General features: G+C 37.8%; 1 protein-coding gene across 2 annotated transcripts in view; it reads left to right on the forward strand.

Annotated features, from left to right (window-relative positions):
* LOC132113888 (GDNF family receptor alpha-4-like) overlaps positions 1 to 26,946 on the forward strand; it is a 39,145-nt gene extending 12,199 nt beyond the window's left edge. Inside the window, exons 1-9 of one of the 2 annotated variants that reach the window (XM_059521927.1) lie at positions 4,523 to 4,707; positions 4,872 to 5,057; positions 12,639 to 12,923; positions 15,870 to 15,962; positions 17,529 to 17,877; positions 19,795 to 19,904; positions 20,655 to 20,789; positions 21,711 to 21,841; positions 25,562 to 26,946. In XM_059521927.1, the coding sequence (XP_059377910.1) occupies positions 5,015 to 5,057; positions 12,639 to 12,923; positions 15,870 to 15,962; positions 17,529 to 17,877; positions 19,795 to 19,904; positions 20,655 to 20,789; positions 21,711 to 21,841; positions 25,562 to 25,762 (1,347 nt within the window). In that variant the 5' untranslated portion in view covers positions 4,523 to 4,707; positions 4,872 to 5,014 and the 3' untranslated portion in view covers positions 25,763 to 26,946. Of the gene's footprint in view, positions 1 to 4,522; positions 4,708 to 4,871; positions 5,058 to 12,638; positions 12,924 to 15,869; positions 15,963 to 17,528; positions 17,878 to 19,794; positions 19,905 to 20,654; positions 20,790 to 21,710; positions 21,842 to 25,561 lie in introns of those variants that run through there. The other variant, XM_059521929.1, reaches the window with a different exon arrangement.
* Positions 26,947 to 27,263: the final 317 nt, after the last annotated feature.

Genomic DNA, 27,263 nt, shown 5'->3' on the forward strand with positions numbered 1-27,263 from the left:
TCGCCCCCTGTGCAGGCTGGCGAAACATGTTCTTTGTTTTCAGAACTAAATTCTATCGATCCGAGCTGTTCATGTCCCCGGACGTTGGACTTTGGAGCGAATTTGCTATCCAGGCAGACTCTGGAGCAAGCGGAGTGGGGATTGCACCCCCAATCGGTGAGTCTCCTATGGCAGATTTTCGGGGAAGCGAAGTGGAATTGTTTGTGTCAAACACGACTGCGCATTACCCGCTTTGGTTCTCTCTATGCCCTCCAGCACCCCTGGGCTTGGATGCATTAGCCCACAACTGGCCCAGGACCAGTTTGTATGCGTTTTCCCCCAATCTGTCTGATTTCGGCGATATTACGCAGAATACGGGTGGACAGGGTGGAACAGCTGCTGCTGGTGGCTCCGCGGTGGCACACACACAGCCGTGGTTTGTGGATCTGATCAATCTGTTAGCGGGCTCTCCATGGGAGATTCCCCTCAGACAGGATTTATTATCACAAGCACAGGGACTGATTTGGCACCCGAGGCCAGATCTATGGAATCTGCGGGCGTGGCCTCTGAGCAGAGTGAGTTCATATGTCCCGGTCTTTCTGCTGAAACTACCGAGACTATACTGAATTCTAGAGCAGCTTCTACGAGACGCTTATATGCTTTCAAGTGGAGACTGTTTACGGCCTGGTGTGAAACTCATAATATGGATCCAGTTTACTGCCCAGTGGCGTCAGTACTGGAGTTCCTTCAGGAACGTTTTTTGGATGGAGTGACACCAGCTACCCTAAGGTTTACGTGGCAGCCATTCAGCTTACCACGAATATATAAATGGTGCCTCAGTGGGCCGTCATCCACTGTTTCTCCTTCATACAGGGTGCGCGACGGCTGAGGCCTTTCCGCCCCGTGCGGGTCCCTTCATGGGTTTTTCCATTGTGTTGCATGGTTTATCAGGGCATCTGTTTGAGCCCTTGGAATTGTTCCGGATAAATCCTGACTTTTATAGCACAGACTCTGTGGAAGTGTTGTTGCGACCAAGGCCTAATTATGTCCCTAGGTCGCATCTATCCCTTTCGCTTTCAGCAGGTGGTCCTGGAGGCTTTTTCTCCTGCTGCGGCGGAGTCTGGGGATCTAAGTCTTTGCCCTGTGAGAGCGTTAAAGATTTATGTGGATCGTACTGCCCCATGGCGTGAGTCTGACCAGCTGTTTGTCTGTTTTGGACATAAGAATAAGGCCATGCAGTTACGAAACAGCGCATGTCCCATTGGCTGGTGCAGGCTATTTCCTTGGCCTATGAGGCGCGCGGGCTCGCTTCGCCCTTAGGAGTAAAAGGTCATTCCACGAGAGCAGTGGCTTCTTCTCAAGCCTTTCTCAGTGGATCTTCTATGGATGATATCTGTGCTGCGGCAGGCTGGTCCTCACCGAGCACTTTTATCAGGTCTTACAGTCTGGATGTGAGGATGGCTTCTGGCTCCCGGGTTCTCTCCGCTTGACCAGATGCTTCCTTGGATCCAAGCTATCAGGTACGTCAGGCGTGATGGTATAGCGTTCCCATACGTGGTGACGTCACCGCAGCATCGAAGTGACCTATGAAAGGGAACATCTCGGTTACGTATGTAACCTTGGTTCCCTGAATAGGGAACGAGATGCTGCGGTTCTGGCCGTGCCGTACCTTGATAGCTTTCTTCTTCGTCATGAAATCTGAGGTAAATGGCGCGCGGCACCAGGTATATATATGCTTACGCATGCTGGGCGGTGCCACGCGCTATTTGGCCAATAAGATTGGCGGGATGGTATAGGGCTTCAGACATTCGTCACACCGAAGGTGTTCCCATACGTGGTGACGTCACCGCAGCATCTCGTTCCCTATTCAGGGAACCAAGGTTACATACGTAACTGAGATGTTTTTGCAAGTGAATCGGTTCGTCGTGAATGGTCCTCTCTCATATGTGGAAAGTCCAATTCATTAATGAGTCGGTTCGTCCTAAATGGTCCTCTCCTTCATATGCAAAGTCCGAATCATTTTATTAAATAAATAAATAAACGGTTCTATCTCATATGCTGTTCTGCAAAGTCTGGTTCATTCTAATGGATTAGTTCGTCCTAAATGATCATCTCCTTCATTTGTGGAGATGGAAAGTCTGATTCATTTCTAAATGTTTTCCTATCATATGCTGTGTTGGAAGTTTGGTTCATTCTAATGACTTGGTTCGTCTTCTCCCAATTATGTAGCCTGGGAAAACCCAGACTACTTCCGGCGAATTTAAATTCTCTCTACAGAATAGTCTGGCAAAGAGTCGCGGCACCAATCAGAAACGTTGAGGCGGGGTTTACACGATGACGACAGCACAGCGACGGTAAAGCAGATTTTGTACATTACAAAGATGGATGCTGCAGAGGAACATTCGTTCGAAACTGCTATCGCGTCTGTTTTAAGTGATTTAAACTTTAACTTTGCGTTAAAACCCGAGCAAAGAACAACACTTGAAGCCTTCATATCTAAAAAAGATGTTATCGCTGTCTTACCGACTGGATACGTCATCTCCTTCATCGCTCTGATTGGTTTTAGGTCTATCCAATTGCGCCCAGAGGCATTTGAACGAGGTCCGTCGGTGACGCCCCTTTAGAAACGAGACGTCTAATAGGCTTGCCAGACCCTAACTCAGTTTCAACTGAAAAGGGTCTGGTTTTAACCAGGCTACCAATTATGTAGAGTTGGAAAGTTAAAATCATTCTAATGAATTGGGTCATTCAATGGCAAATGAACAAAATGACCACTTCGACTCCTTTTATGTACTAAATTTTCCACTCCGTTATATAAATTGGAATGCATATTTGATTTAATATACCAATTAAAATTTGATAGGCATATTGTAACCCTAATTGCGATTGTTCATTTAAGACCACAGAAAGAGTATGTCTCTAATTAAATTATAAATTCTATATATAATGGATATAGATAATTTTTTTAGTGCAGGTAACAACTTTTTCTACCTACAAGATACATTTTGATTGAATGGCAATTGTTATAAGGTTATAACTTGACAAGCTACAGTTTTAAAGAGGCTTCGCCAACACTGCAACACTGTGGTGAGTTTTGCACGGGCAAGCACCACTCAAGTGTAAAAATCTAGTTACATCTGATCTTTGAAAAAGGGTGATAAAACCAGCATCTTGCATTTGAAAAGAGGACAAAAAGAGTGGCCAGATTGCCTACAAATGAGAGAGGACAAAAGAAAAAGTGAAGTGTGGTTCTCCGGCTGCTGAAAAAAGACCAACCAGATGGAAGCACTCAAAGTGACTTCCAGAGCTGTGACATCATCAGGACAATGGCTCTGTATGGCGTTTACTCTGATTAGTTAAATGGCCATGATTGTCCGCTCAGCAAACCACTCAGGCACACACACACACACACCCAGAGAGATGACCGTGCTGGCTGTTGCACTGTGGTAATCAGCCGAATGTGTATCTACATAAGCCTCCTGATTATAGACCCAGTTGTTGGACCAAATCAGTCCACTTGGACAAAATCAAATTCTCATTAAAATTTCATTCGCAAATCCTGAAATTGGAACAAAAATACAGCCTTGGTATATCTCTGTGTTGTCCTGCCAATAAACTTTAGAATCTAAAGTTCTAACAGTGTTGTGTTCATTGTATACACGTTCTGGACAGTTCATTTGGGATTTCTCAGATATGGAGTTTTGTAAACAAACTGAAATAGAATACCCTGTGAACTCTCTCAATGAAGTCTCACCTCTTCCCTGTTATTGCAGCGGCAGCACTGTTAAATATTGTTTTGTGTGTGATCTTAAATACTAAATCCAGATTAGCTGGGTTTAATCAGTATTTATTCATATAATTAAATGAACCCAAATACATTAGTTTATATGCGTCAGATTGAACAGGAATGAACTGGCAATGGAGATTAATAACAACATTTTCTTGAAATATTCTCCTAATGCCTGCTAAAACCAAGGGTTATGATAAAGATATAGTTTAAAACTTAAAAGAATGAGTCCATAACAAAATGATAACAGCACAGAGTAGCCTAACCATAAAGTTGGATTCACTTTTAGAATGATTTATTCCAGCTGATGAATGATAAAAACATTCATAACCAATCAGTCTCCTTCCTCCTTCCAAGAAAACTTGTGGAAGTTGTGGCCTAGTGGTTAGAGAGTTTGACTCCTAACCCTAGGGTTGTGGGTTCGAGTCTCAGGCTGTCAATACCATGACTTAGGTGTTAGAATGATTTAAAAACTACCATTCATAAAAAAGGACCTTTTTTCCCAACAATTATTTTTAGAGTGCACAGTCTTTTGTCTGACCATACCTCACTTTTTAATCGCCGTACAATTTCACTATTGCTGGAAGAATCACTTGCAAACTTAGATACTTGCAGAGCAGGCTGAATTTCTCTAGCCTATGGGAGCACCGACCCAGCTCTCCAGAAGGCTGGTCAGGGATTTTGCATGGATGCGCCTGAGAAAGCCCGAGCCAATCACAGGCAGGCAGATGCATGTAAAATTCGCCGCTGAGTTTGAGCACTGGATTGAGCACATTGTGCTGTGGGACAGCAGGAATCAAGCATCTGGGGTCGCGCTCACATATATTAAACTGATGCGCACTAATGCGCACTCTGGCACATCTGACGCGCGCCTTCGGTTACACTTCTATCATGGTGATACGCGTTTGAATCGAGGATTATTATTTTAGAAGACTCCGATCGTGAGTATAACGGACATTTGCTGCATTTGGCAGTTTGTAATTTCTCCCTTGTTTGTTGTATGAAATTATTGCTCTGCTCTTCGGAAACCTCTTACATATTAGAAAGCTACTGATATCGCACAAGTTTGTAGTTGGAATTGATTTTCGGACACGTCGTTTTGGAGATTTCCATCAGTCGGACGGTGGTCCTCTTGTATGGATGTAGTGGCTCGGATTGAGTCGGACAGATCCGGGGGTTCCAGACGCGCATCCCCGAGATTCCCCAGCAGCATCACCGTTCAGCCGAGCGCATCCAGCAGCAGTCGACATGATCCTTCTGGGAATACTTCTAAATCTGTTCGTCATTAAGGGTAAGGCTCTTAGAAACAGCCTCCATGACTTATTCTGACACATTAGGGTCACACTTTACATGACAGTATTCATGCAATATATTTATTTACATAAATACATAAGTATTTAAACTGCACATTTACATAAGTTAATGAACAGCGTGCACAATATGTAGAGCTGTAGAGCTACCTGCAAAGGCAATTTGCTAGTATAACTATTGTGATTAATTATACTTAAATGTACAGTATAATAGATAGATAGATACTGTAGATAGATAGATACGTTTTTTTATGAATGACTCTTTGGTTATGAAGACAGACTAAATACGACTGTTACTATAGTAAAACCATGGTATTTTACATTTTCTAAGTGAAGAGAGATAAGACAGATTGGCAGATAGATTTTTTTTTAATGAATGGCTCTTTGTTGGTGAATGTAAATAGATAGATAGATAGATAGATAGATAGATAGATAGATAGATAGATAGATAGATAGATAGATAGATAGATAGATAGATAATTTATTGATCCCGTGTGGGGAAACTGGGTTACGTTAACAGCCAGACACCATATACAGCATAGATTGTAACATAATACATATAGAAAGATACAAAAAGTCTACATTATTACAAGATTTACGCAATACACCATATATATTACGGACAAATAGACCATGTGAGAAGAACAAACATTAGAGATATCATAGAGAGTTCATCTTAAAAAAAAATCGGTTGCACACAATATGCTGTGTATTGAATGTATTATACACATTGTGCATGCATTATATTGTATATGTCACATATAGTGCATACCTTTGGATTGAGAACATTTTGTAAAAGCCAGAAGAGCAGTGATTCAATTGCAATTGCATGGAAACTTATTGCACAGGTGTGTTTTAGGGTGACCGCTGTGCCATGTGCTTGTGCTGAAACAATAGAAAGGGTGCTGTACTTGCTTATTATGTTTAACAAACACTGTACACTCTTAAGAATATCCCAAAATAGCACCATATAATCTTTATATGCAGCTTGCAACAATAGCAGAACCCTTTATGTTGTAAAACCAACATAAAGAGCTTAAACAAGCTTAACTATTAATATCACTTACTGTTAGATGTTTACAAACAAGAAAAATACTTTTAAGAAACCCTCTTTCAGTCTAGCCTCATCTGAGTCGGAGATCATCTTCATGCTTTGAACAATAGATAATTCTGTCATTCATATACAGTACTTTTAATAGTCCAACAAAACACTGAGATTTTCAGCCAATTAGATGTACTTTACAGCCCTGTGTTTATTTTCTTCACACCTTTGAATAAAAACAGCATAATCCACGCAGGCCAGGTCTAAAAATATAATTCTGTCAACAAATAACTATGTTATGAGACATCTGTCACAGTCAATATTATCCTAATTATGTGATGGCAGAAACACACACACATATAACCAGAGAGAGATTAGGCTTGTAAAGTGCAGCTCCATGGTGTTCCTGCAGCACAGCAACCAACATTTGAGGGATCTGGCTTTCTTTCCCCACCTGGGACAACAGGGTGCAATATTGCAAGTGTGAGAGTGCACTGTAGCCCAAGTGGTATTCATCATCATGAGTGGTGTTTGTCACACCCTGGTGCCACAAGAACACGCTGTTATGTGCATGCTGATCGACAGGTTTATTTATTAGCTGTGTTAATGATTGCAGATTTGATGTGCTACTCGTGCTGTGTGTATCCCCGGGGGTCGATCGTATATCAGCCGCACGAAACGCAAAGGGACGCCCTGACGGATATCAAGTGGCAAAAAGATTTTTATTTCCACAGTATATTTGCATAGAGATTTGCATGCTTGAATACGTTTTTAAGAGACGACCTGAGGTGGAAAGACGTGTACAAACATACCAAGTCGAAGATTGACAGCCTATGGGCAGGTGCGCATGTGCAAATACGTGCCAGCCGTGTGCCCAGGTGTGTTTGAGAAAAGGTATGTGTCCCCACTCTGGACTTTGGCAGCTTCAACTAATTTGCCAGTGACAGATATTTTCTTTCTCTTGTGCTAGATGTTATCACATTGGACTAAAATGTACAGACATTGTTCACACATGACATGGGTATAAAAAAAATCCCCTAAAACTTGATAATGGTTTTTACTTTTTTTTTGTAGTTGTGGTGTTTCTTGATCAAAAATCACTGCCCTTTAACAAATTATCTGGTAGTCTGTCATTATGCAATATTCCTACCAAATATTGGATTCAAACTTGTATTTTCAATTAGGACATTTTGCATTTTGTTAGACCTGATTGATCATAGGGCTCATTGATCTGTGCTCATGCACCTCAGTTTTTGAATGAACACTGCTAAAATTATCCACAATATATATACTGTATATATATATATATATATATATATATATATATATATATATATATATATATATATATATATATATATATATATATATATATACATATACATATATATACATATACATATATACATATATATATATACATATACATGTATATTTTTTATTCAAAAACTGCTGTGCTTAAGCTCAAATCAATGAGGCCTACAACCAATCAGTTCCAAAAATAAATACAAATCCTGTGCTAATTGAAAGAAAACAAGTTGACAAAAAGATAAAATCCAAGATTTGGTGAACAAAATGAGAGATTTTCATGCAATTTTTAAAAGGTTGGTCATTTTACTGGGAGCACCAAATGAGGTTATCAGCACAGATGACCAGTGGCAAATATATATTTTTTAGTTTGAAGTATAAAAGTATCATGTTTTTTCAGACCTAGTACCTTAAGCAAGTTTGCTTCTCAAATAAACATATCTTTAGATATTTGTACTGTAAAACAATAAAAAAATACTGAGTATGAAAATCAGTTTTGTACTGTAGTTGAATAGTTTCTTCCTCATTTTTGCTTTTGCACAACTGCACAACTTAAGAAATGTTTTGGGATGCTTTAATACACACAGGTGAACCAGGCTTTGTCAGCGCATATACTAATTGCATGGAGAAAAATATGCCATAATGGACTCAGATGCATCCCAGCAAAGGACATACCTAGGGACAGCCTAACTACACGACCATTTTTAACAAATCAAAGAGGAATCATAAGAACACAGGTTCAATAAACCACATGGGATTAGTTAACAAAAAGGTAATCTTTCCCTCCGGGCACGTATTCTTCACATATGAGGGGATGTTTAGGGTGTTTTCAGGGTCGTGTGTGTGTTTTGTTGATAACCAGGATTTGGAAAGGCAAACACGGTGACAGCAGATGGTGTTGGACTCTCTCGCCTCGACAGGAAGATTCAAGCCAAGCGACAGAATCAGAAAGAGCATGTGTGTGCGTGAGCTCCACTTGCACAAGGCTTTTATGATGATGTTGAAGCCAATTTTCATTAAAGGCACTGAGCGCTGTGATTTAACGACGAGGACTGTCTCAGCATCACGTCCCTGCAGTGAACTCCTTCCTCCCAGGGCTTTCGGATTGTCTTCCGCTTCTCCTCACTGTCAATCAGACGGCCCATCCGACCCGGTTCTTTTAATATCGCCGCCATGCTTTGATGTGACGTGTCACCAATAGTGAATAGATGTGGTGCTTTGACCCACATTTGACAAAATCCTTAATGCAGCAAATAACAGTGTGGTCTAGAAGTCTATACAGCAAATATGAGCCTATTTACTGTCAGAAAGATACTTAAATAAAGTGTTAATGGCTTCTTTTTGGTTCCTTGACATTTGTCATCCTTGCTGAAAAACAGTCATTCACTGATTTAAATGGATGGTTTGTTTGTGTATGGTTTTGTTGAGTAATTTGTCTAAATTGTTGGTTTAGGCCCTGAGATGCAGCATGCTGTAATTTAGCTGATGGATTCTTCAGTTTTGTGTAGATCGACCGAAGAGACATTTTCTTGATGTGTATCTTGATATAGTGGAGCTCGGTTTACCACAGAGGTTCAGACCACTGTACGCATTGATTAGTTAATCACGTTAGACCCGCAAATATTGACAGCTGGAGCCGGTTTGCTGTCGCCTGCCATAAATACGGTCACAGAAGGATACTTAGATTTACAGTACGCACTTTCACTGTCTTTCTCTATTTCACTCACCTCTCTATTTCTTTCACTCGCATGTACAGCTGAACTTCACTGCAGAAACTGTGTCTGTCGTTCTCTCTCAGTATGTGCATGAGACTTAAAGCCTCAAGGTGTGTGTGACTGTCACTTGCTAAATGTGATTTTAGTGCATGCACACACAAATATTTTGTAATACCCGGCCAGCATGTGTTTGATTGCCATCAGCCTCCATACTGAGATGGTTTCCTATTGTGTGAGGCGTCTGCTGTCTGTCATTCTGTTTACTTTCTTTCTGTTTCTTTCTCACTCCGTCACTCACTTTTTAACTGCTGTGTACTCGTCGTTCTCTGAATCATTATCTGTTCTCTGAAAAGGGAAGGCACAGTTTTATTTATTATTTTAATTTCATATCATTTGGACTGTTAGTCCATACAATATAATTTACAATTATACAATGCAGTTTTAAATCAAAATAATTATGAATTAGTTGAATTAATTGCATTGTTAATTATAATGAATTAATCACAGTTATTACATGTATTTGCTCAGAAAAGACATATTGTGGCTGATGAGTAAAGCAGTGAATAGACAGAAAGTCAGTATATTCTTTGTTATATATCCATATCATTGAACGCAAGTCTAACACTTTGTTATTGTGTCTGATATAGACTTAAGGGGCTTTTGCATACGTTGTTGTATTATGTCATTATGCTGTTTTTCAGCATTGAATGTCATGAACTTTTAAAAACATATCTTGAAAACCTGTTCTATTCCATTGTGTTCTGTGGGTTATGCCAACAGCTGGTGCTGTCCTGACTGTGGACTCCTAAAATTCTGTATTACATTTTATTATAATTATCCACTAAAATAAAACAGGCCTAATAATATATTCATATTCATATTTATGTATTTATGTATACAGCTAAAATTTATAAAATATTAATACATTAATAAATATTAACATAAATATGAATTAGTGTTATTTTAGTATAATTGAGATATTATTATAGGTTTTTATATTTTGAATTAGTTTTTTTATTTTCCATTATCCTTTTTCAATTTGGAAGTAACTTTGTGTTTTTGTAATTTTTATTAGTAATTTTTTAGTGTCTATATTATATATATATAGACAAACTTTTTTTGATTGAAAAATTTTAGTTTAAAAGTTTAACTAAATGAAAATTAGGTATATTGCTAGCTGATTTTGTTTTTATATTTTATGTTGATTCAGTTGTTTATTTCAAGTGCCAAATGTGTTTTTTACGGTTTTAATTTTAGCTAACTAGTTTAAGTTTTAGTTAACTTAGTTAATTAAATTTATTTAGTTTTAGTTAATTTAGTTATTTATTAATTAAAATGTATGATTCATCCATTCAAATAAATATGAATAAATAAATTAATAATAATACATCTAAATGTAACATTTAAACTACACTTACTTTAGGTAGTAGCTTAAATAAATAAACAAACTAATTGAAATTGCTTTTCGTATTAGTCACTGGGAACTTGCAATGTCATTTTCATTATGTCAAAATAGTTTATTGTATCTAAAGTTAATATGCAGTGTCAAGATTTTCAGTGGTTGACGGAAAAGTGTAAAACTTTGGTGCTGCTGAGCTATCAAACAAGTATCCAATACATCAGCACTGACTCTAAATTTAGAGCGGGGCTATCTGAGGGCAGATGGGAAACCTGTTTGATAGCAGACATAAATTATGCAATTCTGTTTGGTGCCACTAGAGGCGCAGCGATGACACGCTTTACCTTTAAGAGGAAAAATGAAAACATTGGCAGATCAAACACCTGTCTTTAAATAGCACATATCATCTCAATATTGAACTGTTTGTCAAATATGTGCGAGATCAAAGTGTGTTTACTTGTCTGTTTAACTTCGGCCGCCGCAGTAGATGGTCTTTCACGGATGGATCATCACTCTGTGAGCTGTGGAAGGAGGTGCCATTTTGTGGTAGAGGAGTCCTAAGCCATGACCAACGGCCACAGCTGTGGGTTCTCAATCACCACATGTTTTAAAATGAGGCCTCGCGCAATTACTGCCCCTGCCACTGCGAAGAAAAACAGACAAAAAGGGAGTTGGGGGTCATGGGGGGAGAAATACAAGAACACATGTCTCATGCTTCTGTAGGAGTGCAAGGCTTTTTTCTGTCGCTATTTAATGAAAAACAGCAAACGTAGCCATGAAATTACACAGCCCTGTCACAGTTTCCCCGCAGGTCACCCTGAGACCTGGCTGACAGCGAGGGTCTTTGGAGTTGATGGCGTCTGTTAGGATTGAGCTTGAGAATGGACACGAAGCACAAAGTGTCTGTTGTCAAGGACTCGGTTTGAAACTCTTGATGTATGAAGTTGGTGAATGAAGATTTTCTGCTCGTTTAAGTTATCTGTCCTCCTGCAATAGCAAGACGGGAAATTCCTTTCAGAGAAGAGGTCCCTTTTAAATTAATTCTGCCCTTGAGTGCAAGTTAAGGGACTTTGATCTTCGTTTTTACACGGTCACTGTCAAAATGTTTTCAATGCATCTAGAATGCAGATATTATAACGATTATATATTATAGTGAAACAGATGAAAATCCACAGACTGTATTGTGTAATATAACCAGGTACACATGGAATCAGAATTCAGCAGAAAACTCACAAAGTTCTACATATTCCCTGCACTTTTTGTGTGCATTCTCTTTTTAAATACTTTGGCCAATATAGCAGCTTTTCCATCTAAATGAACTGGAAAAATTTGTCTCAGGAACTTTTTTACCAGACCTGTTGCTGTCTGTGTTTCCATCGCGGCCTAAAGTACCATGAAGATTAGGCAAATAGTCTGGTGAAGTAGGACTTTGCGCGACTGCTTCTCCCAGTCAAGGAAGGGGCGCTAATGTTGAACAACAATAACATCATACTAAGTGATGGACAATCATAATTTCTTTGTCATAGTTTCCAGTTCCAGCTGACTTTTAAAAATGGTGGTTGAAATATAATGCTGCGTAGAGTCAACCAATCCAAATGCTGCGTGAACTCAACCCATCAGCTTGTTCAGAGCCCAAGTCCCACCCCCAAAAGTTCCAAACCTAGCCAGCAGGGACTTTCTGAGGGGCATTTTTTTACCCGGAACTTTATTTAGTTCCTGGTTCCTCTGGGGGAAACACACCGAGTACCAGGCCAAAGTCCCTAGTTCCTGGGTAAAGTTCCTGCGCTGGAAGCGCGGCTTATCTGGCCTATTAACTTCAAGACTTTTGGCCTATTAACTTCAAGAGATTTGTCAATCCAACATTCAAGACAAACATCTGAATTTTTTTCTGGCTAAAAATTACATTGAAATTTCTTTGAATTTCAATCTATTTAAATTCTTCCTTATATTCTAATGAATTCTGCATCCTAATTTCGAATGTACCTCCAATTCAATTTGAATTCAGGAACTGATTGGGAATTTAAATAGGAATTAGCTCACTGGTAAAACACATTGTTAATAAATGATTTTAAAATTGACTTTACTCACTATCCTCCAGGGGCTGTTCCCTCTGTGGTGCCGGTGTTCCCCGGGACTGTGGACTGCATAGAGGCTGTACAGAAATGTATAAAGACCCCGGCGTGTAAGCAACAGTTCCGGCACCTGGAGTACTGTGTGGATGAAGAGGCGGTGGCTCCACTCAGTCTGGAGGGACGGCAGGCCTGCATTGATGCGCAAAACAAACTCATGCACTATCAGAGCCTGCAAGAATGCAAGTGTCAGCGAGGGTCTCGTATGGAACAACAGTGCCTGAGCGTTTACTGGACCATCCGTTTCCCACAGGGTAAGAGGAATAAGTGAGAGTTTTTACTTTTCATATGGTGACTGTTGTTAACAGTAAGCCCTCTTATATTTTAACCTCTCCTCTACAACCACCTGATCCATTCTCATTTAGTCCAAACCTATTTTTTTTTCATTAAACGACTTGTTTGATTCAGAAATAGGAGTTCAAGGGGGTCTGTGGAAAAACTGTGTGAAAAAAGACCAACATTTTTAGTTTTAGACCAATATTTACAGTGAAAATTACTATTAAAATACACGTAAATGACCAAAAAGGACATTATATATAACAGTATACAGTGGGTATAGACAATAATCACTCCTCTTTAAAAAAATAAATCACATTTTGTTGCTTTGTAGCCTGAAATCAAGACGGACACAGTTTTTGTGATTTTTTTTGATCAAATAAAAGAAGGCTTAGTGAGCATCAGAGACTTCTTAAAAAAAAACTAATTCAATTCAATAACATAAAATTAAATTATAAAATAAGATAAAATAAAATAAATCCTACCCCAAACTTAAGAAAGGGTGTAAATAGATGTGTATGCTGTATATTCAGTTTCACTCAGAAATATATCATATTATAGAAGCATTATATGCACTGCTAATTCAGTTTCATGTTTTTTTTTTCAGTTTCATGTTTCATGTTTCAGTTTCAGTTTCACTCCCTAGATTATTTACTGACTGAACTGCTCATGTCCAGCAATTCCCAAGCCAGCGAATGTCATGATGAAAGGAGCAGGTTTAAAGAAAGTGAATAAGAAAGTAAAAGAGGGAGTAGGTAACTCCAGAGAAAATTCATAATAAAGAATTCAGTTAAATATATTTCAAAATGATTGCCTTTGTTCTATCGGTAATAAACAGTGAACTCATAGATCTCAGTGGATGCCGTTTGCGATGTTCTTTCAGGACATGCCAAAACGCTTTAATGAGAGTGTCGAGTGAGCTACCAGAGGATTTAGATTTAGGCAGTAATAGCATTTAATGAGTGCTCAGTAATGTTTATGAAATGGCAAAGAGGCATAAAACCCAGTCAGACACTATAAACAAACGACTGGCTGACTGACAGTGCTATCGTGATTAATCTCACTATTCCCTCATCTGTTCATTACGCTCGGTGGGACGGGCACGGGCGTACATGCAGGAACCGGAATTTGCAGCGTACCGTTGAGGGTGTCTGGTTTCGTCTCACAGCAGAAGTTTAACGCTCGTGTGTTTGCTCATGAGCAAAAGAGATTACGGAGATGCTGGTGAATGACGTCAAAGCACGGCTGCAAAATTAATTGATTCTGATTCCATATTCCCACCCGATATGGCTTATTAATATTAAATCTTATGAAACAGGAAGATGGTTTCCCACAGCGACTCATCAAGAGCTGTTGTAAATGCTGACTAATCCCAGGTTTCTCCAGCAGCAAACTCGTCATGCATCTAAGTGCAACGCAGGGGCCACAGGGGCCAGAAGGGCCCAGGCCTGATCGACAGTCTTAGAAATAAGTGCTTTTAAAACACATCAACTGTAAATGTCAAGTGTTCTTCTCCTGTGTGCTGCAAATAAAAACCATCAGCAAGGATATGCAAGGGATGTAACTGTGGATTGAAATGTGGCGTGCGAACAAGATGAGGGATAGGAGGGATTCTGCCTGTTTGCATTTGTTTGAAGAATCTGTGTGTGCGTAGGTTCTAATAATCAAACTTTCTGAAAATTTCCCCTAAAGAATATCACAACATGACACAAAAATAACAGGCTTGTGAAATGACAAAATATGCATTTTGGAGTTAGGTTATTTATAACAAGACATTTTAAAGAAAATATGAGTGGTGTTTGCTGACAAATGTTTATAGTACTTGCTAATCTATTGCTAAAGTTGTTGCTAGGGTATTCAGAAGGTTACTTAGGTGTTCTGGGTGGTTCTAGGACGTTGCTAGGTCTCTATGATATTCTGATCTCTAGATATAGATGATGGAAGACAAGTTAATACTGTAGCACACTTCATACACAGTGGTAATTCATGAAAGTGCTTAACATAGCTGTTATAAAAAGATAAAGATAAACTACATTTTAACACCATTCAAGAATAAGGAAGGAAGGAAGGAATAAACAAAAGTTTAATTTAAAAATAAAAACTAATAAAATACATAAATAAAATAGATAAAAGGATAGAAATAAAATAATAAAAAATAAATAAAAGAAAAAATACATTTTCAAACCATTTAAGAATAAAGAATAAATAAAAAAACTAAATAAATAAAATAATAAATATAAATTGCATTAAAATTAAAAGAATATCTAAATAAAATAATAAAAAATAGGGGTTAAATAACAAACCTAACCCTAACCCTAACCCTTTAAATGAATAAAAATGAAAGAAAATACAAATAAAAAGTACTATTTAAAAATGTAATACAAACAATTAAAAAATGTGTAGAATAAAGAATACACTAACGAATCATATCAGCTTGTGGAAAATGGGCATCCAATGTACCCTTTAATACTTTACATTTTCATATATTATCTTATTTTAAATACAGTAGAAAATCCCACCAAAAGAATATATACAATACTGGCTTGTGTGTGTGTGTGTGTGTGTGTGTGTGTGTGTGTGTGTGTGTGTGTGTGTGGTTTCATACTCACTCATCTTGGCATGCAGTGTCCACAGGGCTGTGTGATACAAATAGACTGGACACTATTTTAACTTGTGTCTTGATCCAGACCCCTCAATCTGGACTGACATTTCAACCAATGCATATACTTTATCACAAACACTGACCTCTTATTAAAATCTGTAAGACTTTAAATCATTATTAAAGACATTCCATATGAAATTTGATAATGTGTGCTGCTGTTAATTAGATATAATGATAGGGTAATGGTGCAGTTTGGTGAGCTTAATAACATTAGTCTTAAACAAACTGGTGTCTTACAGTTATGTGTGTGTTTGTATTGCAGGTTATGATGACATTGAGACATCCCCATATGAAGACTTTGAACTGGAACTTTTGAGAAATAGCGAAACATCAAAACTAGCCTCAATAGTTTCAGGTACTGCAGCCATATTAGTGATACAGCCAAATATGTGTTTTCCTCCACAGCTGAATGCACTGTGATGATGTAAGCTAGTGTATTGCTGTATGTTTGTATGTTTGTGCTTAATATGTTTTCCTTGTCTTGCAGTTGTATTTCTACACTGAAAAAAAAAATGGTGTAGGATTTTCACTCAGAAAATACTAGTAACTTTCAGAAATAATTACTAAGAAATGGCAAGTAACACACTGAATTAAAGGATTAGTTCATCCAAAAATGAATATTTGCTGAAAATGTACTCACCCTCAGGTTATCCAACATGTTTATTTCTTCTTCAGATCAGATTTTGAGAAATGTATCATAACATCACTTGCTCACCAATGGATGTTCTGCAGTGAATGGGTGCCATCAGAATGAGAGTCCAAACAGCTGAAAAAAACCAACACAATAATCCATAAGAAATCCACACTCCAATCCATCAATTAACAGCTTGTGAAGTGAAAAGCTGTTTTTTTGTAATAAACAGATCCATCAAGAAGTTTTTTGCACAAACCATGATATGGCTTTCTCTAGTGAAAAAGTTGTCTCATCGGAATCAGGAGAGAAATATGTACAAATAAAACACGTTATTATGGATAATATTTTAGCCAGAAACAATGGTTTAAAGTTAAAACACCTTATGGTGGATTTGTTCGCTTCAAAAGACATTAAATGTTGAACTAGAGGTGTGTGGATTACTTTTGGATTACTTGTGGATTACTGTGATGTTTTTATCACCTGTTTGTCTCTCATTCTGAAGTGATTTACTGGTACATTTATCTAAATCTGTTCCAATGAAGAAACTCTTGGATGGCTATCATGGCTTGAGGGGGAATTTGTTTTTGGGGGAACTAGTCCTTTAATTGTAAAATGCTGAAGTAGACAGAATAAAATATTATTTTCTTGCAAAACATGCCCTAGTAATCTATATTTTATTTACAACTTCCACAAATATTTTTTTACAGTGTGTGTGTGAAATGTAAAAAGCATAACACTGCTTTATACAGGCCTAAAAGCATTTGGACACTTAGGGCCAGATTTAACAGCTTGCACCAGCGCAAACCATGTTTTGGTGTTAAAATAGTGCTGTCAGGATTTACTAAAGACGCACAGTGAAGAATTAGCGCTGAAAAGGCGTGGACACAGTTATTTTTGCGGCTGACCTTATTGAATATTATTGAATATGCATTTGTAGGAGTTTCCCTTTCAGATGCAAAATTTATGAGGAGATTATTAATATGAATCATGCAATGCTTTTTTCTAAACATTTGCGCTCATCAGATTATTGGTATTTGCGCCATCATTTAATGCTCCAAAAAAACATGTCTTAAAGCAGATGCTAATTTGCGCTGCTCTTGGTAGATTGTGTTGGTCATTATGGAAATTATCTGGCTGCGTCTGTGTTCTTTAATTTGAGCATTGTCAGTAAATAACCCGTGAAAATTTTCAATCCCATTAGTGCTTTTTTGGAATTGCGCTCTCACGCTAATTTGCCTGTTTAGTAAATCTGACCCTTAATTAAAAGTGTCTTTTGGTCTTTTTCAGTGTCCTCCCTTCCTCTGACGGATCAGAACCAGTGTTTGAAAGCAGCTCAGGACTGTGGGTTGTACGAGAAGTGCGGTTCTCTGCGCTCGGAGTATGCGTTAGCATGCACTAAGATCATACCTGGCACAAACCACTGTAACCGGCACAAATGTCACCGGGCCCTGCGGAGGTTCCTGGAGCGTGTTCCAGAGGAGTACAGCTTCGGTGTCTTATTTTGTCCCTGTTCGGATACTCTGTGTGGGGAGAGAAGGAGAAAAACCATTGTGCCCTCCTGTTCCTATGAGGAGCGAGACGAACAGCCCAACTGCCTCAATCTGGAGAGTTACTGCCTCAAAGACAACCTGTGCAGGTGAGTGAGTGTGTGTGTGTGTGTGTGTGTGTGTGTGTGTGTGTGTGTGTGTGTGTGTGTATGTGTGTATATATATATATATATATGTATATATATATATATATATATATATATATATATATATATATATATATATATATATATATTTCATGATAATGTAATAGTGAAGATGCTGAAAATTGAGCTTTGCCATTACAGGAAAGCATTTAATTTATAATATATAATCAAATAGAAAGGTATAGAAAACTGTAATATGTTTTCAGCTAAGACATGTACATGAATTTTAGTTTGAACAGTTTGAAAGAACACATTTGTGACATATTACTCTCGCAACAGATGTTTTACCCCTCTTTCAAACTAACCTTTGATAACAGCACAGCATGATCACCTCCACCTTTCTTCTTGCAATATAAGTCTTCCCTTTTATCTTCTTCTAAAAAAAGCTTATCTAAGCATTTTTAATAGCACAGAACATGCTGAGTTGGATGGAAGAAAGAACAACAGGTCACATATTATTCAATTAGACACATCTTGTACTTAAACAACTATAAAAAAATATATATGTTTGGAAAATGCAGACTATCTTGAACAACATGGATACATTTAATCAATACTGCCACTCCCTATTTGCAGAGGGGTTGTATCATCTCCTCCTTGGGGGGTACGAGGGTCAGGTCTAGGGTAGGCAATGCGCCCCGATTCTCCTTGTGCCCCCTATCCACAACAAACAGCAGTACAATTCTGCTTAAGTCACCCATTTTGTCCATTAGCGGCTCTGCATTTAGTTAGTCCTTAAATAATTTTTACAAAATTACAAAATTAATAGTACAAAATTGCATTAGACATTGAAAAATTTAATCATTCATAAGTCCTAAGTAACTCATAATTTAATAAAAAAAAAAAGCACTTTTTTGTGTGTTGTTGTTAAAGGTGCAATAAGCGAGAAATGATATGATTGAGCACCAAAGCACACTTGTAGCCAGTCATCAGTAAGGGGCGTGTCCAGTAATGATGGGGGAGGTGCCTATGTTGAAAAGCAGTAGGAACGTTTGTTTTGGTGATTTCTCAGAAATCACTTACTGCACCTTTACCTAGTAACATTAAAAAAATGTAAAATAATATATTTAAATATTAGATGAAACACTTAAACTTAAAAACTTACTGAAATGAAATATGTTTAAAGTACTTAATTCACTAAAACTAAAATTTTAATTAAATTAAACAGAAATACCATGTTAAAATATAAGTTAAAAAACTATAATTAATAAAAATGACTGAAGCACATAACAAATGTTACAAAACAATAAAAATTAACTGAACACTGAATGTACAAACATAAAAATGAAAATATAAATATATATATTATGAAGTTAATTCAAAACGTGAATAAATTCTATAAAAATAAAATAAAATAGTTCTAAAGTAATGTTGTTGCACAGAAGCACCAACAAATAAACATTTGTAGGGGCAGCGTAAACATTTATTTATTTATTTTTTCAATTTTAAATGTTGGTAAATGTTTAAAAACTAGTGGCTTTTTAAAGACCTACAGAAGCCACAGAAAACAAGTTGCGTCAGCAGTTTAATGACTGTGCATGCAACTAATAAACACTTAACCTAATATGGATATCACCCAGTTAATCAGTTATGACTATTTGGAAAGCATTACATCACCTTATTAATATTCATGAACAACACTGATCAGGTTTATGACATGTGTTCCCTCACTTTTCAAACCATCCCGACACCTTTGTAAAATAATGTACACACTACACAGAACAAAAGCACATGGTGTATATCAATAAAAATCTGATTTAAGCATCTGATCATGCATTCTGTGCATTTCAGAATTTGACATACAGTACATTTATGTTCTAATCGTCCTATGTCCATATTCAATTTTGTCTGGTCTTTCAGGTCAAGATTGGCTGATTTCCAGCAGAACTGTCAGCAGTCTCCTCTCTCTCCCTCCGGCTGTCTCCGGGAAAGTGGAGCCGTGTGCCTCAAGGCCTACGCTGGGCTCATCGGTGAGAAACCACCTCAGATGACCTTGAAAAAATGGACACAACTTAACGAAGAGTACAAAATGCACAAATCGATAAATCACTGCAGTACAGTCTGTACTTAAATAATATTACATTTTTAATGACGAGCACTTCTGCATCCTGCTGGAGTGAGTTCACTGAAATGAGAAATGGTATCAGGAACGATTGGTCACAGCAGTTTGGGTTCAACTTCATGTAGTGGGTTTACTTTAACCCAGTGTGCCACTTATATTGAATTAACAGTACAACCTGAGGCAACATTAGGGAAGTCGTGGCCTAATGGTTAGAGAGTTGGACTCCCAATCGAAAGGTTGTGAGTTCGAGTCCCGGGCCGGCAGGAATTGTGGGTGGGGGGAGTGCATGTACAGTTCTCTCTCCACCCTCAATACCACGACTTAGGTGCCCTTGAGCAAGGCATCGAACCCCCAACTGCTCCCCGGGCGCCGCAGCATAAAAGGCTGCCCACTGCTCTGGGTGTGTGCTCACAGTGTGTGTGTGTGTGTTCACTGCTCTGTGTGTGTGCACTTTGGATGGGTTAAATGCAGAGCACAAATTCTGAGTATGGGTCACCATACTTGGCTGAATGTCACTTCACTAACATAATTAAACCGGAGGGGGGTGGATAGACTACATTGGTTGGAGATTCTCCCAGATGGGCTTTGGGCTAATTGTCATGGGATCTTTTCCTTTGGCTGTCTCTCATCCCCTCTTTCCCTCTCCCTCCCTCTGCAGGTACCATCATGACACCAAACTACGTGAGTAACAGCAGTACAGAGGTGTCTCAGTGGTGTAATTGCGAAGGCAGCGGGAATCAGTGGCAGGACTGTCTGCGTATCCTGCATATGTTCAACAGCAACACCTGCCTGCGTGAGTATCCCAGAATATCATTTACAGATCATCTTTAATGTTTGCGAAAAAGAGTGTAAATATGGAACTGTTCTGGCAGATTTGATGTTTCTTAAAGACCCCATGAAATGGTTTGACATTCAAACTTTTCTTTTGTGTGATGATATATTTCTTACTGAAACAGGAAGCTGGTGTGGGTCTCTGTTGGAGTTGCTCTAATTCAGCATTAATTTGAGTAATTCAGCAAGGATGCATTAAATTGATCAAAAAGTAAAGTAATTTATAATGTTGACTACATTTCTAAATCGAAATATTTCAAATGGCTTCCACAAAAATATTAAAATCAATAATACACAGAAATGTTTCTTGAGCATGAAATCTACATATTAGAATGTTTTCTGAAGGATTGTGTGACACTGAAGACTGGAGTAATGACGCTGAAAATTCAGCTTTGCAATGACAGGAATAAATGACATAATATAGTTGTTTTAAACTGTAATAATATTTCACAGTATTATTGTTTTTACTGTATTTTTGATCTAATAAATGCAGTCTTGTTGAGCATAAAAGGCTTCTTTAAAAAAAATTATATATACAAAATTTTACTGACCCCAAACTTTTGAAGAACAGTGTATACAATCTGATCAAAAATTTCAGAATAGATCTCAACACTATGATTAAACTACGATATCTGTTTCTCTGCAATCAAGATTTAAATATGAACTGAAGCATTTCTCGATAAATTCAACAAAACTATCTGAGCTTTGCTATGCACAATAATTTTTATACGCTTCTGCACAGAACATTATTTCAATATGTTTGGTCCATTTTATCAGATGACTGTGAATGTTAAATGTGGATATGGACTTAAAGTATATTTTGTCAACTTTTTGGAGTAGTCAAGCATAACAGACATGAACTAAAACTCTCTTTTCCTAACAGGTAATGCAATTGATAACACGGGAAGCTCCACCCCCCACCCAATAGAAGACACGCCCCTTCCTCCGCCTCGCCCCTCCCCTCAGATCCAGCACGATGAGCTGAAAATTAACCTGCTGCCTGAACCCAATACAGTGAGTAGTAAACACATTTCCTAAAACAACCACCACACAATCAAATTTCTTCATCTACAATGCTAACTCAATGTAATTCATACAGAAGAACCATTTATTAAGCTCCGCCCATGTATACTAGTTAATGTATACTGGTTAATTCTGGCTTTTGATATGTGAGATTTGAAAATAACGGCAGGCCCAGAAAACCCGCAGTCCTTGCGCTTTGAGCATACTGATGGATCCGAGAACTGAACTTAAATGGTTATGCAAGGCTGATTGTGTCACTGCAGAAACACACGGCGTCACCCTGCAGCCGCTACAGTAAGCACAAAAACGCTTTGTTCAGAAAACCAACCCTCTGCATTTCATTTGGTTTCCTGTCTACGTTTGGGATGCTTGCTTCCAAAAGTTCCTTGTTAATTTATTGTATTTATTCAACTGTGACGCCTATATTTTGGAACAAGAGTAATGAATGCAAGTTTTTGTTGTTCTGTCTCTTTAGCATCTTTAAAAGAGACCAATTTCTTAGACTTACTCAGTAGGTCATGATGTATTGAACTAAAGGTCCGACCTCTGACCCCTATGCACATGACCTTTTTAAAATGTCCTGTCTGGTCTTTATCTTACTTTAAAATGGTTATTTCACGGATATGTTCACTTGGTTTTCATCCATACACAAAGATGGTAAACAAATGCCACATGTACCTAAAGGGATCAATGTGGGGTCGGTATCAAACTGCCTAAACTGCCACCTTCAATTCAATCAGAAATAATCACACAACCCACAGGCCCTCACGAACACAATCATGGTAAGGAATTAAATCTATATCGATTTGCTCTGTCCTTTAGTTAGATTATATTGTGCTTTGGAATGAGGGTGTCAGCTTTATTTTTCTTTCATTATGGCCGTCCGCCAAACTTTAAATGACTCAATGAGACTTAGTAGGCAGCGTCACTGAATCAGATCTTTAATTTGTCCTCAATCTTGTGGTTGCCTTGTTTTTGTGCTGTATCTGAAAGTGACCATATACTTTGCAAAGTTTGAGCCACAATTTTTTTGGAACAGTTATCAGTGAAATCTTATGAGCATTAGCATAGTATTCACAAAGTCATTTAGTGATAGCCAGTAACCATGCCTACGAACCCACCAACCAATCAAAAAATAAATCAGTTAATCAATAAAAAAATATATAAATAATTGAAACTTAATATATAATGCAACTTAATAATTAAATACATAAATAAAGTGCAAATTTGAGCTAACTGTTAGCATTAGCCAAACTTTGCGAAATATCTGTGCCAGAGTCATTTCTTGATAGACAAGCTTCGTGACCCTATCCAAATAAATTATTTATCTTTTTTGCAAAAATCATTTTGTTGGCTACTTTTGAATGGATGTCAATATAGAAACAGGCTTTTTTGACCGCATAATGATGTGATACTGAAGCTAACGGGCTAAACCCTGACCCCCTGGACAAGGTATTAGCATTAGCATAATATCTGTGCCAAAGTAATTTCTTGATAGACAAATAAGCTACTAGAGCTACTGGGAGTAACAACGTCCAACAAAATCAGTCACTGGTGAAACATCTGCTTTGCAAATTTCCTTCAAAAATGATTTTGCGGGCTACTTTTCAATAGATGTCAGTGGAAAACATGCTTTTTGAAAGCAAAATGGTGTCATGCTAAAGCTAACCGGCTAAACCCTGACCCCCTAGCTATGTTATTAGCATTAGCTGTAGCATAATATCTGACTAAAATAATTTCTTGATAACCGATCAGCTTTTAGGGCTTCAGGGAATGACACAGTTTGTGATAGCAACACTTAATAGACTATGTATTGTAAAATGGATTGTATATTTGCTGCCCTCATAAAAGAGAAGTAAATAATCCCTTGGCGTCCACAGGAGTACAGACTTTATCAAGAAACGCTGCTCTGATCTGTGTGTCTTTGTATCCTCGCTTTGGACCGCGTGCACATCCTCTGTTCCCAGAACACACAGACCACAGCATTCAGCTCAGAGATAATCTGGGCCTGCAGACAAAAAGGATTCAATTCAGTTTCTGCTGTCATTTATTTCCTTCCTAGACTCTCTCTCTCACTTGTGTTCTCCAGCAAATCTCTCCTCTCCAAATGTCCCTGTCTTTCCTGATCTGTCTCTCTTGATGTGCTTCTTACTTTCTTGGCCTGTCTTTCTCTCTTTCTCTCTCTGAACGGATTAGCTAAAGGTGTTTGCAAGCAGCGGTGCATCAGTCAAACATCATTAATATTAATGTATTCATACCCATCTGCCTGTCTCTCTAGCTAACCCTCTTTTTCTTTTTCTCCTTATCATTCGTTCCTAATCCTTCTCCCTCACAATCTCTCTGACCCTCTTCCTGAAAATTACGCACCATCGTATTGCCCCTACTTTTCTAAAACTGTAATTCTTAGGTGATTCATTTATTTTCTCATATGATTAATTTTTTCATATCACCATTTGTTTAACTAATTCAATCTCAGATGTTTCTCATAAAACTCCATGTATCAAAGTTTAAATTGTTATTTTTATATTACATTATGTGTTATTTTTCTGTCCATCTGGACCACAAATAACTCCACCTCTAAACTCACGCCACAGAAGGCAACAGTTGAACTGTGAGCTGTAAGGTTGTAAATCGATTGTATGTTTTGTTGAAGACATCAGCCAACATTATTTCAACATAATTGTTATTATGTCATTCACAATGCTTCATGTGTTTGTAGTTCATTCCCTCATTGAAGCCGCCTCGTACTTTCATCTTTTTGTCCAATTTAAAAAAAAAACTTTTCACCTTCAAATAAAAGTTTTAAGTTTGTAATGTCTTAATTCACCCCATAGTCGCACAGCTTCTTAAATGATGACTTATTTAAAATTCCTATGAGAAAAATACTTTCCCAGGCCGAGGCCAGTGAAGTGGATTGGCACCAGTTTTATAGTTAATATTTATTATTATTATTATTAATATGAATAATAACAACATTTTTAATTAGCTTTTTTTAAATATATATTTTTCATTTTAATTTTAGTTAAAGTTTTATAAAATTTCTAGTGTTTTTGTCAGTTTTAGTTTATATATATATATATATTGTATATATAATTTTTATTTATTTGTTTTAAATTTAGTTAAAAATAAATTCATCAATCTAAACTACATTAAAATGAGAAATATTGTTTTGGCAGTTAGTTGAAATAAAAATAAAAGTAAACTTTTTTTTCAGTCAATGTTATTATTTAATATAAAATGACAAAAATTATTTAATTTTTTTTCATGGTTTTAATTTTAATTTTAGTAAACTGTAATAACCCAGGCAGTGTTTTACTCTTTTCCTGTGTCAGTGTTGCAAAAATTGTAACAATAGTGTATAATATTATATGTCGAACATCACCTGACCAAACCAGAAATCAGGTCTCATCTCAACCGCTGTTGGAGAAACTGACGGCAGTATCTATGGGCTTGTTGTTTTATTTATTTATTGTTTTATTCACCTTTAATATCAAAATGTTAGTGAGAAGCCAAAAAAAACCTTTTAGATATTAATCTGGACATCAATCAGTTTGGACACTAGTTATGATTGATATTTCTTATGAAGGCATCTTGAGTAAAACAGCTAACAAATCACATACAAAAGACCTGAACCGGAAGCAATGTGACCTTTTTTACAGAAATTTGTTGTGCATAACCCTCATTAAAGAGACATTTCTCTTTTTCCAAAAGGTGGCTGAAAGTGAAGAAGATAAGGAAGAAGACCAAACCGGAGAAGGGGGAGGGTTCAACGTCATCCCTCCATTCTCAGACAAGGCGACAGTCACTAACCTGGGCTCTGAGGCCGGAAGAGTCCACAGCTCGGCCTCCACCTTCTCCATCACTCACTTCCTACTCACGGCCCTGCTGCTTATTGCCCTCTGCTGGGGGTAGAAACCCTTGGTCACACACACACACACACACACACACACACACAAAACATGCAAACACACTTCCTTCTGAAGTACTCGCTCACATCCAGACTCTGAGGGATGACAAGAACAACAGATTGGACGGCGAAACGAGCAGACAATTGTTCTATCCCACTTTCCTTCTTTCATTCAATCCTTTTCTTCTTCTCGGGAAGGTGGTCTGCTATAGATATAGCTGCTTGTTCATCAGGGAATCGCTTTCTGAATTGGTTTCCCCACCTGAATCATTTGAATCACACAGAAGATTCACGACTCCTCGGACTGACAGCAGCCGACGGTGAACGAATGATTTGGTCTTGCCATGTATCTATTGTGTAATGTCAGTGTTCTTCAGAAAAGGGAGTTAAACCAGGAAAGCGTTTGCTTTTCCTGGGTTCCAAAAACCCGCCGTGTTTATTGTCGCTGATCATGTCGTTGTATGAAATCAGACAAAATGTATGTGTGTTTATGTGATTCGCTTGACATCGCTGCTCTCCAACTTGAGAGCAAAAAAAAAAACGTGTTGAGCACGATTTCCGAATCTTCCCGTTTTCACGCCTCTGTGTCTCTGGAATCAGGCAGCACACCTAATCACTCACACACACACACACACACACACACACACACACACACAACACACCTCTGCCCTGCTGTGGAGCCGATTGCGCAGATGCAAGCGGTTTTCATTTATTGCTCTATCTGAGATGTGCTTTCATTTTTTGACTCAGCACAGACTGTGCAGTCTTACCAGGGGCATAAATAAAAAAATGAAGAAAAAACATGAGTAATAAACCGAAAATAAAGAAATAAACACACTAAATAAATAAATATATCAGCGCACAGCAGGTGTAGGAGTCCGGTCTGGGTTTAGATCCTGAGGGGAAGAAACAGGAAGTCGTTTTCCAACCGCCTGTCGCCTGGTACCTCTCCCTGTGACTGTTGTTTTACTTTCACAGAGATAATGGCTTACAACACAAACTGTTTATCTTGTTGTGTGTTCACGGGGACGAATCTCTCGTGATGGGAGCGAAATAGAAAAAAGAGATCAAGGGAAAGAACCGACGGAGACGGGGAGAGACTCAAACCCTCCAGCGAAGAGGAAAAAAAAACATACAGTCTAGAATCACATGCTTTTTCTGTTTCTTATAAATCTTTTGCTGACACCAATGCTTTTTTCTCAATCTTGTTTCTTTTCGTCGCTCTTGTGCATGTCCGTGGAAGTGAGAGAGAGAAGATGGGTGCACTCTTACTGAATTCAGTCAAGAACTTCCTCTCAGCTGTTGATGGACATATGTTCAATATGTAATATAAATATGAGATTTGGTTCCTCACAGAATCACATTCCCCTTGGACCACAAGTGCAAAATGCAATATTGTCATCCAGATAATCAAAATAGCTTTTCTTTCATAAGTAAAAACTTATTTTACATAGTCGTTTCTTTACCTTTTAAGTTGTTTGGAAATAATTAAAAACAATTTAAATA

Source organism: Carassius carassius, chromosome 33 (genome assembly GCF_963082965.1).
Source record: "Carassius carassius chromosome 33, fCarCar2.1, whole genome shotgun sequence".
NCBI classification, from domain to species: Eukaryota; Metazoa; Chordata; class Actinopteri; order Cypriniformes; family Cyprinidae; genus Carassius; species Carassius carassius.